General features: G+C 43.7%; 2 protein-coding genes and 1 long non-coding RNA gene across 8 annotated transcripts in view; 2 read left to right on the forward strand and 1 right to left on the reverse strand.

Annotated features, from left to right (window-relative positions):
• LOC121698520 overlaps positions 1 to 4,840 on the forward strand; it is a 17,895-nt gene extending 13,055 nt beyond the window's left edge. For both annotated transcript variants that reach the window (XR_006026778.1, XR_006026779.1), the window contains one exon: positions 4,684 to 4,840. This is a non-coding gene — a long non-coding RNA (uncharacterized LOC121698520). The remainder of the gene's footprint in view (positions 1 to 4,683) is intronic.
• sts (steroid sulfatase (microsomal), isozyme S) overlaps positions 1 to 17,500 on the reverse strand; it is a 24,765-nt gene that overhangs the window by 2,194 nt on the left and 5,071 nt on the right. For 2 of the 3 annotated variants that reach the window (XM_042080672.1, XM_042080674.1), the window contains 2 exons: positions 16,850 to 17,320; positions 15,461 to 16,541 (listed from right to left, as the gene is read on the reverse strand). In XM_042080672.1, coding sequence (XP_041936606.1) covers positions 16,941 to 17,320 — 380 coding nt within the window. In that variant the 3' untranslated portion in view covers positions 15,461 to 16,541; positions 16,850 to 16,940. Of the gene's footprint in view, positions 1 to 15,460; positions 16,542 to 16,849; positions 17,321 to 17,500 lie in introns of those variants that run through there. The other variant, XM_042080673.1, reaches the window with a different exon arrangement.
• The window catches only part of pnpla4 (patatin-like phospholipase domain containing 4), a 20,335-nt gene that overhangs the window by 864 nt on the left and 1,971 nt on the right, over positions 1 to 17,500 (forward strand). For 2 of the 3 annotated variants that reach the window (XM_042080691.1, XM_042080692.1), the window contains exons 2-7: positions 1 to 80; positions 526 to 620; positions 1,006 to 1,141; positions 2,622 to 2,687; positions 3,173 to 3,325; positions 4,203 to 4,840. The exon at positions 1 to 80 is cut by the window's left edge. In XM_042080691.1, coding sequence (XP_041936625.1) covers positions 1 to 80; positions 526 to 620; positions 1,006 to 1,141; positions 2,622 to 2,687; positions 3,173 to 3,325; positions 4,203 to 4,343 — 671 coding nt within the window. In that variant the 3' untranslated portion in view covers positions 4,344 to 4,840. Of the gene's footprint in view, positions 81 to 525; positions 621 to 1,005; positions 1,142 to 2,621; positions 2,688 to 3,172; positions 3,326 to 4,202; positions 4,841 to 17,500 lie in introns of those variants that run through there. The other variant, XR_006026775.1, reaches the window with a different exon arrangement.

Here is a 17,500-nt window from a genome sequence, read left to right on the forward strand (position 1 = left end):
GGCGGATGCATGCGTGCGGAGGGGCCTCGGCCGGCTCACTGGTGGCCACTGTGCTGCTCACCGCGCCGCACAAGCTGGAGGTGAGGACACACACACACGCCACACAAAGAACACACACAGACACACACACATCTCACACACACACACACATCTCATACACCACACAGACATACAGACACACACACACACACACACACACGCGCACACACCACACAAAGAATACACACACACACACACACACACATCTCTCACTCACACACACACACACACCTGACACACCACACAGACATACAGATACACACACACACACACATGAATACTCATACACACATACACACCACACAGAGAAAACACACACACGCTCTCTCACACACACACTTCACAAACCACACAGAGAACATACACATCCAGACATACACGCCACACAGAGCACACACACACACACACACACAACACACAAAAGAGACAGAGCACACACACACAGTGTCAGCGCACCACAGATAAGAGGTGTTCTTGTTTCCCCAGAGTTGTAAAGACTTCACGTGTCGCTTCGCCGACAATGTCAGGAGACAGGCCCTGGGAGCCGTAACCCCGGGTTACGACTTCATGCAGGAGCTCAGGTGGGCTTGGACATACGAGCACACACACACATATACACACGCATACACACACACACACACACACACACACACACACACACACACATGCACACACACACACACACACATATACACACGCATACACACACACACACACACACACATATACACACGCATACACACACACACATACACACACACACACACACACACACACACATGCACACACACACACACACACACACTCACATGCTGCATACCCTTTTTGTTAATTGTTTGTGTGCATGTGTTTTTTGTTGTGGCTATTGTTTTTTATATGTTACAGTTTTTAATGCTGGTGTGTCCCCTCACACTCTCTCTCTCTCTCTCACACACACACACACACACACACACACTCTCTTTCCAGGGAAGGCATCAATGAGATCCTCCCCCAGGATGCACACCAGCGTGCTGAAGACCGCCTTCACGTTTCCATCACACACTCCAAAACACGCCGCAACCACATAGTGTCCAGCTTCAGCTCCAGAGAGGAGTTGATACAGGTAACACACACACACACACACACACACACACTTCAGGGCTTTTCACACAGAGATCACGCAAAAATTGATCTGTTCACATGATCCGGCATTTTGGGGACCATGGTGGGAGAACCGACTACACTTTGGTTAGCTGCACACATTTTTAGTGCCCTACAAATGCAAGTGAAGTTGCTTTGCTTTGCTGTTGCTTAGAATTTTAAATTCTTGCAATCAATATCTTCAGACAAGTAATATGGAAGGGAAATTGAAGAGAAGAGTTGCCCCCTGCGTTGGCCGTGATGCCCCTTTGAAAATCGGAGATTCACAGGCTACTGTGGTCTGGGTTTTTTCAATATTCTGCTTTACGTCCGGCTAGCGATTTCTATTTATGCCTATGCCCTGGCATATTAAGCTTAGCATTCACAGCGCAAATTAATTCAGTCTTTTATGCAGTGGAGAAAGTGATCGTGCACGGCAAAAAAGAGAATCCTAATTCATCCATTCTTACTCGCGAAGTAGCCTACTCATCACACAGACATCACATGTATCACACGAAAGAGCTTTTTCCTCAGCTTTTAAACTATGTTAATCGCTAGTTGTTACGGAAAACGGGTCGCGAGAAAAGTCATTTAATCATATTACATTCTGCGCCCGTCTCCCTACCTATTCATCTCGGTGGAATAGGCTACTTCACGAACTTTCCCTAAACACATGACAAACCATATATCAGAATAAACAGCAGACCTTACCGAACACAAAGGTGTAAAGCATTCCCCTGTACAGTACAGCCATTCCAGAGTAATCCGGTTTTAAATTTGCAGCAATGTCTACATGCATGTCTCCAACTTTGGGGTTTAGGTTTCACAATGTGTTTCAATTGTTCAGTAGGCTACATGATTTTATAACAGGCTAAATACAAAATAAATGTTACAAATATCGCCTATATATCTGCAAACATAGGACAGATGCTCATGAGTTCATGCTTTGTTTTATCGCTGGATTTTAGGATAGCCTTATGGCAACCGATTGCATACTGAGCTACAGTCAACTCTAGCAGGCGTTAAATGACTGCAGACTTTGTGATGTGTGTCATAATGTGCTGTCTCTGCTATTGCTGCTTTTGATCAGTCAGATTTGCATTCACACTGGTGCTGGAACGAATGATCTCGGCAAAAAGTCTTCTCCCGCCGTTCCGCCTCGGTCTATGTGAAAAGGACAGGCGTTCCGCCTCGGTCTATGTGAAAAAGGACAGTCTATGTGAAAAGGACAGGCGTTCCACCTCGGTCTATGTGAAAAAGGACAGGCGTTCCGCGAATCTGGTACATAATTTTGCGGGGATTTTGGCAGTGTGTAAGGGCCTATAGTGTCTAACTTCAGCTCCATAGAGGAATCCATACAGGTACACATGTACACACACACGCACACACACACCTGCTTATAAAATTATGTTTGCCTTTGTATGTTCACATCTTTACAAGTGTGTGTGTGTGTGTTCTGGCAGGCCCTCTTAGCCAGCAGCTTTGTGCCATTCTACGCGGGGCTCAAACCGGTGGAGTTCCAGGGACAGGTAAGCACTCCTGATTAGCTGAGATAGACAGTGCAGTGCTGCCACTCTCATTGAGTTCATATGATTGGCCGGTTCTGTCTGTGTCATTCTCTCTGATTGGCTGGTAGACACTGTCTCAGTCTCTGTGATTGGCTGGCAATGTCTGTGCTATTCTATGATTGGCTGGTATTTTCTCTCATAATCTGTGATTGGCTTGTAGTCTGTTTCAATTCCAGTGATTGGCTTTTAGTCTCCGTGTCATTTTGTTCTGTGAGTTTGGTAGTGTCTCTGTCATTCTCTAATTGTTTGGTAGTGTCTGTGTCATTCTCTAATTGGCTGGTAGTGTCTGTGTCCTTCTCTAATTGGCTGGTAGTGTCTGTGTCCTTCTGTAATTGGCTGGTAGTGTCTGTGTCCTTCTCTAATTGGCTGGCAGTCTCTGTGTTATTTGTTCTGTGATTGTTTGGTAGTGAAGCAGTGGGGGATTGTTGTGTGTCGTCCTCTTCCAGACGTGGATAGATGGAGGTTTCACCGACAGCCTTCCCATCATGCCCGGTGGCAGGACCATCACCGTCTCGCCCTTCAGCGGCCCCTTGGACATCTGCCCCACACACACTGGACGGAGTCCCATCATGCTACGCCTCGCCAACATGAGCGTCCACGTGAGTCACACACTCACACACACACACACACACCGGACGGAGTCCCATCATGCTACGCCTCGCCAACATGAGCGTCCACGTGAGTCTCGCACACACTCACACACACACACACACTCACACACACCGGACGGAGTCCCATCATGCTACGCCTCGCTAACATGAGTGTCCACGTGAGTCTCACACACACACACACTCACACTCACACACACACACACACGGAGTCCCATCATGCTACGCCTCGCCAACATGAGCGTCCACGTGAGTCTCGCACACACTCACACACACACCGGACGGAGTCCCATCATGCCAAGCCTCGCCAACATGAGCGTCCACGTGAGTCTTACACACACTCACACACACACACACTCACACACACACACACACACACACACACTCACACTCACACACACACACACCGGACGGAGTCCCATCCTGCTACGCCTCGCCAACATGAGCGTCCACGTGAGTCTCATACACACTCATACACACTTAGACACACACAGACGCATGCTCACATACACTGGACACACACATACCAGGCAAATTCTTGACCTGTGAGTTTTACACACACCGTTTAGAAACATGTGCTCTCTCAATCACTCATCTTGCTTATACACACACACACAGACAGTACAGTACAGTACTTGCATGAAATTAAGACATACACACACACACACACACTCAAGACACTCGTATACCAAACATATGTGTGTTTGTTTGTGTGTTAATGTGTTTACATGTCTGTGTTTCAATGCTTGTGTGTGTTTGTTTGTGTGTTAATGTGTTTACATGTCTGTTTCTACTGTATGCTTGCGTGTGTTTGTTTGTGTGTTAATGTGTTTACATGTCTGTGTTTTTATGTTTGTTTGTGTCGTAGTTTTCCCGCCAGAACATCGTCCGGCTGAACCAGGCACTCTTCCCTCCGCCAGAGAGTCGCATGCGAGCGCTCGGCCGGGAGGGATACGAGGACGCCGTCCACTTCCTGAAGAGAGAACGCTGGACCTCCTCCACTTCCTGAAGAGGGAATGCTGGATATTGTCCACTTCCTGAAGAGGGAATGCTGGATATTGTCCACTTCCACTACCCTATGCGTTTGACTTTCTGAAGAGGACTTTCACTTGAAGAGCGTTTTTTAACAGCCTGGGTCAGAGGGGTTCTGTTCTGGATGTTTTACTCAATGATATTATAACCAAACATAAGATGACCAAGGCGAACAGATTTATGTAATTTGGGATTGCTGCTATAATCCAAGTACCCAAGATTTTATGAAGTGCTCAATGCCTTTTTTTGTTTTTTTTGTATTTTGCTTAAATGAACAGTTTAAATGATTGTCGTAGTCTTTTAACATTTTAGATAAGTGGGGAATGCTTGTGTGTGTGTGTGTAATTTGGGTGAGTGGGTAATCTTGGTGTTTGTTATTAATTCCCTTATTTAGTACAGATGTGTGTGTGTGTGTGTGTGTGTGCAGGAATACATTTTAATAAAGTTCCATCGAGGACTGACACCATAATCTGACGCTGCATGTGTTTGTGTATCTCTTACAGTATGGCATAGTGTGTATGTGTGTGTAGGAGTGTGTTGTCTCTACAGTTGCTCATGCTGTTAAGAGTGTTTTCCTGCTGGATGAAGCAGAGCATTAGAGCAATTCCCTGGGGGCGGTGGAGTGTGTGTATTTGAGAGCAAGAGTGTGTGTGTGTGTGTGTGCTTGCGCTTGCTCTCCTCTGGTGGCTGCTCAGAAGATGAATCGCCGTGGGGATTTGTGGTCTAGTGATGCTTGAAAAGAAGCAAAGTTTTCCCCAAACGCCTCTTTGATTGACTTCAGCTTCCACGGCTCAGGCAGGCTGGTGTGTGTGTGTGTGTGTGCAGCAGAGCTGTCTCCACAGACAAGTGGCTGTCGCTGCCTGTAGGGGTGGTGGCAGGGTCGAGCCCATAGATCTTCCACAAGCAAGTCATCATGTCAGTGCGTGTGTATGTATGCGTGTCTGTGGGTGTGTGTGACTTTGGGTATGTGTGTCTGTGGGTGTGTGTGTGTAGAGAATGGAACATTGTAGACTTGCCTTCTCAAGTGATTGGTTCGGTCACCCTGTGTTGGAAAGCCCATTAGACCAGCTTGGTTGTGCAACTCTGGAAGTGTATGACCCCATACTCTGTGTGTGTGTGTTTGTACACATAAACCTATCACCACATGCTCACAAACAAAAAGTGCCTGCTGTGTGTGTTAACTGATTGATCACAGGTACAGCAATACATATATTATATCATAGGTGAGCCATGTAGCTAGGTCTCCAGGTCTCATTAAGGTGCATTAAATTAAAATTAAATGTAATTAGTTTGATGGTATAACTGCTCTAAATTAGCAGGTAGTTATCCTTAGGCAGAATCTTCTCAGCAATAGGATGAATGGGAGCCTGGCACTAGCTTGCTTCCCCCTTGAAAGCAGACCACAGTATAGTGTACTAGTACATGAAGCTAACAGACCACTTTCATAGTACATTAAGCTAGCTGTCCCCTGAAATAGAACATTAAGCTAGATGTCCCCTGAAATAGAACAGCTAGAGCACTTTTGATAGAATATGAAGCTCTTCAAATGGGAGCCATGTTTGTTATGCAGCGGCTCACTCAGAGAGAGAAGCACACTTCACCAGACACTCCCTCTGAGTGTGCAGAGATAGCAGACCGATCACACACACACAAACAGAGATCAGGAGAGAGAGAGAGAGGGAGAGGGAGGGAGAGAGAGAGAGAGAGAGAGAGACACACACACAAACAGAGATCAGGAGAGGGAGAGAGAGAGAGCAACAAAAAGACAAAATAAACTTCAATGTTATTTGGCCCTAAACAGAGAGTACACTGTGGCAGACTACCTATCCACAGTCACTGATACCAGACAGAGAAACACCTTGACCAGGTACAGGCTAAGCAATCACAGTCTGGCTATTGAGAAGGGCAGACACAGGCAAACCTGGCTGCCCAGAGAAGACAGGCTGTGCACCAATTGCAACCAAGGTGCCATAGAAACAGAGCTTCACTTCTTGGCTGAATGCTGCCAATGGAAAGACATACGAGATCAATTCTTTCCTAAATTCAGAGAAATGCATCCAGACCTTCAAAACTTTAAGGATCTAAGTCTAAGAATACTATTAGGCGAGGAACAAAAAAGCGCAAGAGTCGCAGCAAGATATATAGATGCTTGCCATAAACAAAGGGAGTCACTTCATCAGTGAAGCACACAAAAACTCAAATACACACACACTGCCGTTGCAGTAATGTATGATGCATGATGTTTTGTTTTATGTCTTTACACACTACTACGTACATGTATGCTTTGGCAATACAAATTGTATTTTTTGTCATGCCAATAAAGCTCAATTGAATTGAATTGAGAGAGAGAGAGACACACACACACACACACAAACAGAGATCAGGAGAGAGAGAGGAGAGAGACACACACTTACACACACACACACAAACAGAGATCAGGAGAGGGAGAGAGAGAGAGACACACACACACACACAAACAGAGATCAGGAGAGAGAGAGGAGAGAGACACACACACTTACACACACAAACAGAGATCAGGAGAGGGAGAGAGAGAGACACACACACACAAACAGAGATCAGGAGAGAGAGAGGAGAGAGACACACACACTTACACACACAAACAGAGATCAGGAGAGGGAGAGACACACACACAGATCGAGAGAGAGAGAGAGAGAGAGAGAGAGAGAGACAAATGGCAGCAAGAAAAATGAGCTCCTGAAACTACAATTTTTTTGCCAGAAAAAGTTTGTTATACTTACTCAAAGTGTAATAGTTTTATTGGGAAGTTGAATAGAAACAACAGAGGCAACAAACTGTCAAGGTAAGACCTCTGAGTCAATTTTCAAAAGCCAAAAAATCATCAAGAAATCAAACCTACAAGAAGCTAATTGTTGCTAATTGTTGGAAGAGTTAGCCAAACCGCCACTTAATGACATCATAATGGATGCTGGATTAGAAGAAAACATGGCTAAGGCTGAGGCATTTTTCAAAAATGAAGATGAGTTGGAAATATCTTATCCCAACACTGTAAAAACAGCCAAAGAAAAGAAAAGAATGAAAGAAAACATCATGAGAGAACATCCAGAAGCACTGATCTCCGATTACATGGGACTTGATGACAACAAGGTCCTGTGTAACCTCCTGTTCTTCACAAATCACCCCACAGTATGGCATACCACCCTCTGCACTGTCTGGAAATGTGTGAGAAAAGGAGGCATCAGCAGAGGAAAACAGATTACACTAGAGGGGGCAAAGGATTTTAAGGTGACAGTTAACCTGTATCATAATGGGACTGTAATGGTACAAGGAACTGAAGCAAGTCTCGTTCAATTTCAGAGCAAATTTAAAGAACTCAAAGAAAAAGCTCTGAATATCAAAAAAGACCAGGTGGTGGAGACTATTACTATTACATCAGGAGCTGAGACCAACTCAAATAGCCAACATGTACATAACCCCATTACATGTCCTCCCAGTAATACAGGCCCCAAGACACCCTCCTCTGACACCACAAAAATGAGAGATGTGATAGTTCAACTTGAACAGGACTACATCATGTTCAAAGAGGAAACCGCTCTCAGCTTACAACAACTTCAAGACCAAATCATCCACCCTGACAGGAACATGGTGCAACAACTTTGCTTGGCAGTAAGGCAGCTGGAGGAGGCCAACCAAGAGTTGCGGCAGGAGGTGAGGTCTCTGAAGGAAGAGCTGTTGAGGATGACACGGCACAGAGAGAATCCAAGGGATCATACCCTGGAAAGCAGGAACAGTGAGCCATCAGTCAAAAATCCCATCTTGTCTGAAAGTGCCACAGTCTCTGTCAATGTGCCTGTAGCTCCAGCTTCACCTCATGACCAACCTCCCAAACCCCAGCAACGCACCTGCCAAAGCAGACCACCCTCCTCTTCAGCAAACATCAGTCAGGGACAACAAGGGACAAAGTCTCAAAGCAAGGAAAAGGATGACATCATCATCCTGTGTGACTCTAATGGGAATCATCTGAACCCCAGACGACTTTTCCCTAGAAGACAAGTCAAGAAGTTTTGGTGTCCAACGACACACACAGCTAAGGACATAATACAAAAACTCTTACTCAATAATCCATCTCACATAATTATCCATACAGGGACTAATGACCTTAAAGGCAGGAGAACTGATGTGGCAGAAGCCTTAATCAGCACCATCCAAATTCCCACACAAAAACATCCAGATGCAAAGGTAATCATCTCATCTATACTTCCACGACGGGATATTCCTGTAAGTGTCACTGAAAGAATCAACGGCAAAGTTGTGTCCTTCTGTGCTGATATACCCAACGTAAAGGTTGCACACCATACAGACATTACCATTAGACATTTATATGACAATGTCCACATACATAAGGAGGGCATGAAAATATGTGCTAAAAAACTCAAAGACACAGCATTAAATAGAGTGAGAATACCATGCTCTGAAAGCAGCAGGCCAAACATCATCAAAGACAGCCAAAAACCAGTTGAGACGCATAGGCCTACCTATGCAGCAGCCGTCTCTAATAAAGGTACTTGTAGAGATCTCACTCAGATAACAACAATGCTTCAACTTATATATGATAGTCTCTTGCATTAGTGGAAAAAAAAAAAAACACTTTGTATGAATATTCATTTTGTAAATGTGAAAAGACATAGGACTTTGTGTGTGTGTGTGTGTGTGTTTGTGTGTGTGTGTGCACAATTACTTTTATTCTTTTTCATTTTCTTTTTTTTAATAACCTGCAGTTTTGTTTTGTTTTTCCTTTCTTTCTTTTTCTATTATATATGTGGAGGGGGGTATGAGAGTATTATATATGTGGGTTTAAGTGTGTAGACTACGCTCAGACATACAGTATTCTTATGTTTGCCTATAGACATAATCATTACCTATCTGAACAGAAATATCAATATGCATGGTTGGAGAGTGTGGGGGGAGGGGGTATGAGTGTCTGAGTGTGTAAATATGTGTATAGAAACTTAAACTTGTCAGTCTATCTAATTGTATACTATATTTCTGTCTTATGCATAACATTCATAATCAACATTGCATACCTGTTTGTTTGTGTGTGTGTGTGTGTGTGTGTGTGTCTGTGTTTCTGTGCATGTGTGTGCAAGTGGGTGTGTATGTATGTTAGAATATGTCTGCGTCTGTCAGTGAACTTAAACATGTATGTATTTGTCTGTGTCTGTGTTGAGTGTTCACAAGTCTGTTTGTCTTCGTAGATATAATTTACCTACCTATAGGATATTTATCTCTCTGTAGGTTTAGTCATTTATCTGGTAAAAATAATACTTTACCAGTGTCTCAATTGGATCATTATTGCACTTGAGTATACAAACATTCTTATTTCTGGCAAACTACACCATTATAATGACATTTCTTAAAATCATTTGTTATAATGTTCAAGGAATGCACTCTTCTTCTTTCGGAGAGAAAATCAGAGATAGCGATTTTGTAAATGCTGTAAATAATTCAGATATATTCATAGCACTGGAAACGTGGAGTAAAAATGGACAGGGAAATTACTGTATTCATTACCTTCCTACAGAGATATAAATGTCCCTTCTATTAAACATCCCAATATAAAATGCGGCAGGAACTCAGGGGGAATTGTTGTTTGGTTTAAAGAAGCCATTAATAAATACATATATGTAGTAAGAAAAGGATCATCACACATATGGTTGAAACTATCAAAAGAACTCACAAACTCAACACAGGACACTTATTTATGTGCCATATACATTCCTCCTCTTGAATCTCCATATTACAGTGAAAACATATTTGAAACGTTAAAATCTGACATCATTGAACTCCAGTCATTTGGGAAGATTCTAATTATGGGCGACCTTAATGCAAGAGTAGGAACCGATTTAGATTACATTGACATATCTGGATATAAACATGTTTCTTCACTAGAACAAAACATCAATATAAGTAGTCACAGGAACAATTTTGATAACATCATCAATAGACATGGCAAGGAGGTGTTACAACTTTGCAAATCTCTTGGTCTGTTTATTGTTAATGGCAGAACAAGGGGGACTCTCTGGGTAAATTCACTTATTGCTCACCCCTGGGCAGCAGTGTGGTGGATTATGCTATAACAGATTTAAATCACAACCAAATAAATTATTTCACAGTAATGCCACAGTTGCCTCTGTCAGATCACTGCCACATTATAATTAGCTTAAAGAAAAATTCCAGTATAGAACATCAAAAACCTATGAGTACACTACACCCACTTCCAGTTCAATACAAATGGAGCGATGACAGACTAGAGCAATACACATCCCAGTCAAATTGCATCGAGGTCGAAAACATGATCTACTCCTTCCTGTTCACCAAATTTAAAAAGTCTGAAGATAACATCAATGTAGCCACCAAAACATTAACAACAATATTTTCCACAATAGCCAAAAAATCTTTAAAAAGACAAGGAATAGTTAATAGCAAGAAAAACAAAAAAAAGAAATGGTTTGACAAAGACTGCCTATTACTAAGAAAAGAATTACGATCTTATTCAAACCAAAAACACAGAGAACCAGCAAATCAGGAACTTCAAATAAAATATCATAACACCCTACAAAAATACAAATCACTTCTAAAACGCAAAAAAGCCAATCACATACATAACCAGTTAGTAGAAACTGATGACGCGTTAGATCAAAACACTTTTTGGGACCTGTGGAAAAACATTAACAACCCCAAAAAAGAAAATTGTATCCCAATAGCAAATGGAAAAACATGGGTTGACCATTTTGAAAATTTATACAAAAGAGATGAACTAAACCTGGCACAACAAAAACTAACAAACCATTTAAAAACACTTGAAAAAACACAAAAGGATAAATTAAATGAATTAGACTCAGCTATAATATTATCTGAATTGAACACTAAAATAAAAAAACTGAAAAATAGAAAATCATGCGGCACTGATGGAATTTATAATGAAATGTTGAAACATAGCACCCCCAAAATTAAACAAGTAATCCTGAAACTATTTAATTTAATATTATCCTCAGGCCACTTTCCTGACCAATGGAAAATTAGTCAGATCACCCCCATATACAAAAATGGTGACAAATTTAACCCAAACAATTATAGAGGCATATCACAAGGCAGCAATTTAGGTAAATTATTCTGTAGTATAATCAATAACCGAATAGAACAACAGATCATATTTATACTTTACAGACACTGATACAAGAAAACGTTACAAAGGTCAAAAACGGAAAAATATATGGATGCTTTGTGGATTTCAGCAAAGCCTTCGACTCCGTTTGGCATGAAGGTCTCTTGCTGAAACTACTTGATTGTGAAATTGGTGGTAAAACATATAACATCATTAAAGACATGTATGAAAACATCAAATGTTGTGTAAAAATAAATAACAAACAAACTGATTACTTTCCTCAAACAAAAGGAGTGAGGCAGGGCTGTTGCCTGAGTCCTACATTATTTAACATTTATATCAATGAATTAGCTAATAAAATTCAAAATTCATCCTCGCCTGGTCTCAATCTTTTGGGAAAAGAAATCAAATGCCTGCTTTACGCAGATGATCTTCTCCTGCTATCGTCAACGGCACAGGGACTACAAGAGAGCCTTTCTCTTTTGAACGAATATAGCATAACTTGGGCCCTTCCAATCAATATGGAAAAAACAAAAATAATGACTTTCCAGAGAAAACATTCGAACATAAATAAATATAATTTTACCATTGGCGGAAAACAACTAGAACAAGTAAGAAAATACAACTACTTAGGACTGACCATTTCTTCATCAGGGCAATTTGATAACGCAATCAAAGACCTATCCGAAAAAGCACGCAAAACATACTACATGTTAAGAAAATCTCTATTTCAATATAATCCTTCCATCAAATTATGGAAAAAGATCTTTGATTCCTTAGTAAAGCCAATATTACTATACGGGAGCGAAATTTGGGGCATAAAATATAAAGACAATTTCGAAACATGGGACAAAAGCCAAACCGAATTATTACATTTGGAATTCTGTAAAAATATTCTAGGTTTAAACAGATGTGCACCTAATCTAGGCTGCAGAGCTGAGCTTGGAAGATTTCCCCTCCTTGTAGACATACAAAAAAGAGCAACCAAATTTTGGCATCATCATCAGACTAGCAATTCAGAGCAATATCACCACACTGCTGCCCAGCTGAGGAGTGAACACCCAGAGAGTGACCCCTTAAACTTCATAATACAAAAACACGACCTGAAAAACTGCAGCTCAAGTATTGCTTCAGTAGCAAAAGAAGTAGAGAACACAGCAAAACAAAACTACATTAACACATGGAAATGCAAAATCGAACAAGTAAATAAGCTACACTGCTACAGAACTATTCGAATTGATTACAAATTGGCACCATATTTAAATGAAATTAAAAACCATTGTCATAGAAAACTCCTGTCAAAGTATCGACTGAGTGATCATTCCCTTGCAATAGAAAAGGGTAGACACCGCCAAACCTGGATAGCTCGTGAAGATCGAATATGTAAATTCTGTAATACTGGAGTAGTAGAGGACGAATGCCACTTCCTCACAGAATGTCCCAATTATCAACACTTAAGAGCTATATTCTACCCACAAATTGAAATCACTTGTCCCGGCTTTATGACTGCCACCAATGAACAAAAACTACAATTCCTCCTGGGAGAAATAGATAAATGTGCCCACTTAGCCTACCAATATTTACAGTCCTGCCACATTTTAAGAGAAAACTTCACATAGAAAAAGTGCATACAGTATATAGTTTTTGTTAAATAGTTTTATATAGACTATTGTATAAGTTTCCTTTAAATTTAGATTTAAGAATACATGTTTAAGTTTTCTTTAAACATGGATTTAGTTACTATTTTTTTTTTAAACATAAGTTTTCTTTCTTTTAGTTTAGATAAGTTTCCTTTCTTTGACCCCCCTTAAAACAAATATGGTATATGTTTGTATTGTCATGTTACTGCTTTGGCAACACTATTTTCTGAGTCATGCCAATAAAGCACATTTGAATTGAATTGAGAGAGAGAGAGAGAGAGAGAGAGAGAGAGAGAGAGAGAGAGAGAGAGAGAGAGAGAGAGACACACACACAAACAGAGATCAGGAGAGAGAGAGAGAGAGAGAGAGAGACACACACACACACAAACAGAGATCAGGAGAGAGAGAGAGAGAGAGAGAGAGAGAGAGAGAGAAAATGTGATCTTTCTGTACATATGCACATATGCAGATCCATATCCAAGAGACACACACACACACACACACACACACACACACACACACACACAGAGATCAGGAGAGAGAGGAGAGCTGAGAGGAAGTAGGGTACTAAAAGACACGTGGAGATGTGAGAGAGAGAAAGGGATGCATGAAAGAAAGGGAACAGAGATGTGAGGAGTTGAGAGATGGAATCATGGGGAGTGGAGTGAGGGAGAGAGTGTGTGTGTGTGTGTGTGTGTGTGTGTGTGTGTGTGTGTGTGGTGGGGCACACAATGAGTGAGGGTGTGTGTGTGGTGCTGGGGGGGAACACAAGGACTGAATGAGGGTGTGTGTGTGTGTTTGTGTGTGTGTGTGTGTGGGGGGGGGGGGGGGGGGAAGAGAGGGGAGATGGAGGGGGAATAGAAACAGAGGGGCGATGGGAGTGTGTGTTTGGGGAGAGTAGAGAGGGGAAGAGATGGTGTGTGTGTGTGTGTGTGTGTGTGTGTGTGTGTGTGTGTGGGGGGGGGGGGGGGGGAGATGGAGGGGGAATAGAAACAGAGGGGCGATGGGAGTGTGTGTTTGGGGAGAGTAGAGAGGGGAAGAGATGGTGTGTGTGTGTGTGTGGGTGTGTGTGTGTGTGTGTGTGTGTGGGGGGGGGGGGGGGGAGATGGAGGGGGAATAGAAACAGAGGGGCGATGGGAGTGTGTGTTTGGGGAGAGTAGAGAGGGGAAGAGATGGTGTGTGTGTGTGTGTGTGTGTGTGTGTGTGTGTGTGTGTGTGTGTGTGTGTGTGTGGGGGGGGGGGGGGGGGGGGGGAGATGGAGGGGGAATAGAAACAGAGGGGCGATGGGAGTGTGTGTTTGGGGAGAGTAGAGAGGGGAAGAGATGGTGTGTGTGTGTGTGTGTGTGTGTGTGTGTGTGTGTGTGTGTGGGGGGGGGGGGGGGGGGGGAGATGGAGGGGGAATAGAAACAGAGGGGCGATGGGAGTGTGTGTTTGGGGAGAGTAGAGAGGGGAAGAGATGGTGTGTGTGTGTGTGTGGGGAGAGGGGGGGTAGATGCAGAGCCAAGTAGAGAGGGGAAGAGATGGTGTGTGTGTGTGTGTGTGTGTGTGTGTGTGTGTGTGTGTGTGTGTGTGTGTGTGGAGAGGGGGGTAGATGCAGAGCGAGTAGAGAGGGGAAAATGAGTGAGTAAGTGAGGGTGTGTGTGTGGTGCTGGGGGGGGGGGGCACAAAAGGAGTGAATGAGGGTGTGTGTGTGTGTGTGTGTGTGTGTGTGTGTGTGAGATGGTGGGAATGAGGAAGACAAGATGGAGAAAGAGAAAGAGAAGAGGGGAGTGTGAAGACCAGGGCAACATGAAGGGTGAACTGTAATGTGCTGGTTAGAGGTTATCTCTGCAACACACGTGTGTGTGTGTGTGTGTGTGTGTGTGTGTGTGTGTGTGTGTGTGTGTGTGTGTGTGTCTCTCGCTCCATGTGTCCAGAAAACAAACAGAACACACTCCATCTCCCCAGCACTAGCCAGGCAGAACGGCACACACATGCCCAAACACACACAAACACACTCCATCTCTGCAAGCCAGGCAGAACGGCACACACATGCCCAAACACACACACAAACACACTCCATCTCTGCAAGCCAGACAGAATGGCACACACACACACACACATTAACATAAGCACGCACACACTCCATCTCTCCAGTGCAAGCCAGACAAAATGGCCCACACACACACACAAACACATTTCATAATGCTAGCCAGACAGAACAGTATACACACACACACACACACACACACACACACACACACACACACACACACACACACACACACACACACACACACACACACACACACACACACACACACACACACACACACACACACACACACACTTCTCTGTTCCACTAGGAAGCCATATATAACAGGAATCAACAGAGGGACACAGAAATAAACAACTAAGGTTCATCGCGCGCGCACACACACACCCTGGGATTAAATGCCCAGTGAAAGCTACATTTACAATTAAACTACATTTAAAATAAACTACTAAACCTCTAATCACATTTGTGTGTGTTTGATTTGATGTTTTATTTACAATCCAGTCATAACTAAACTTACATTTCACATTTTCAATCATGATGATTTAACTTGCTTTAAAGCCTCCAGATTCACACCATAACACTAATGATGCAATACGGTCTCATTAGTGTTATGGTGTGAATCTGGAGGCTTTAATGCAATACTGTCTCAGAGGTAAGCACACACACACACACACGCACACACACACACACTTGCTGTTTGTCTATAAACTCTTTCCACTGAGAGAACACACTACCATGGAGACGAGTGTGAGTGGTAAAGTGGCGAGGATGTAAACATGTAAACAAGGTCACTAGCTGCTGCGGCTTGGTTCCCACGCAGCCCCTGTATTCCCTTTAGCAGGCTGTTATTTACACCTGTTTTACACTCGCCTCTTGCACACACACACACACACACACACCTCCCGACACACACACTGCGTGAGTCCATCAGCCAGCCGTGGAACTCAAGCGCTCTGCTTCCGGAGTTCTAAAACAGTTTAAGGAGATACTGTGTGTGTACCACCATCAAATGTATGAACCATACCCACACCTGTTGTTGCCAGTTCCACTGATTATAGTGGAAGCTAACATCATCAAAAGGTGGAGAAGTCCCGCTACAGAAACCCGGTTTGTAGTCCTCATACTACATATCTGTGCCAACCATTCACTTAAACCAGCTGATTAGCCCATTTTCACAAGCTGTGTAAATCAACTTCCTGTGGACGAGCAATGTCCCATAGACAGCAAAAGAAATGTCCACAGGAAAGACAGAAACAGGAAGACGTTTTACCCTGCCAATTAAGGCATCATTAACATCAATGAGGCCGGACACCTGGACACTGTTAAATTGGTCCATTCTACACAACTCTCCAGGTAGATCAGCTAATTGGTCCATTCTACACAACTCTCCAGGTAGATCAGCTAATTGGTCCATTCTACACAACTCTCCAGGTAGATCAGCTAATTGGTCCATTCTACACAACTCTCCAGGTAGATCAGCTAATTGGTCCATTCTACACAACTCTCCAGGTAGATCAGCTAATTGGTCCATTCTACACAACTCTCCAGGTAGATCAGCTAATTGGTCCATTCTACACAACTCTCCAGGTAGATCAGCTAATTGGTCCATTCTACACAGCTCTCCAGGTAGATCAGCTAATTGGTCCATTCTACACAGCTCTCCAGGTAGATCAGCTAATTGGTGAGATCTCCTGTGTTTTACTTCCTGGAGCTGGACTTGTCCACCTCTTTGTGAACGGCGCTCGGCGAGGCTCAGTGAGAGAGCGTGAGCTCCCCCTGCTGGTGGTCGCGAGCGCAGCGGCAGAGCCGAGTCCAGCTGGAGCAGCAGGGCTGCAGCCAGGGCTTCCACAGCATGTTGCCCGGCGACAGCTGGTCCGGCACGGGTACCACCCCGCGGCTGTGCCGCTCCGTCGCCGCGGCGACCGCCTCCAGCACGGCGCGGAAGGCCGGCTCGGTGTCCGGCGTGAGCGGCCGGCTCTCGGACGGGTCCCTGGAGAGGTCAAAGAGCAGCGGGGGGGCGTGGTAGGTGACGTAGCCAGGCGTACAGAAACAGGCGTGGGTGTGGAAACAGGCGGAACTGTTCTCAGGGTGGAAGATGGGCGAGAAGAAGAACACCTTCCACACCGCAGAACCTGACAGAACAGGACAAGAACCACAAACACACACGGAACACCGCTTAGTTACAGCAGGAACACACACTCCTGAATAACTGCAGAATTACACACCACACATTCCTGACTAACAACATAAACACACACACTATATATTTCAGGCCAACAGCAGGAACACACACACTCCTTGCTGCAATCCTG

This window comes from Alosa sapidissima, chromosome 23, assembly GCF_018492685.1.
Source record: "Alosa sapidissima isolate fAloSap1 chromosome 23, fAloSap1.pri, whole genome shotgun sequence".
Taxonomy (NCBI): domain Eukaryota; kingdom Metazoa; phylum Chordata; class Actinopteri; order Clupeiformes; family Clupeidae; genus Alosa; species Alosa sapidissima.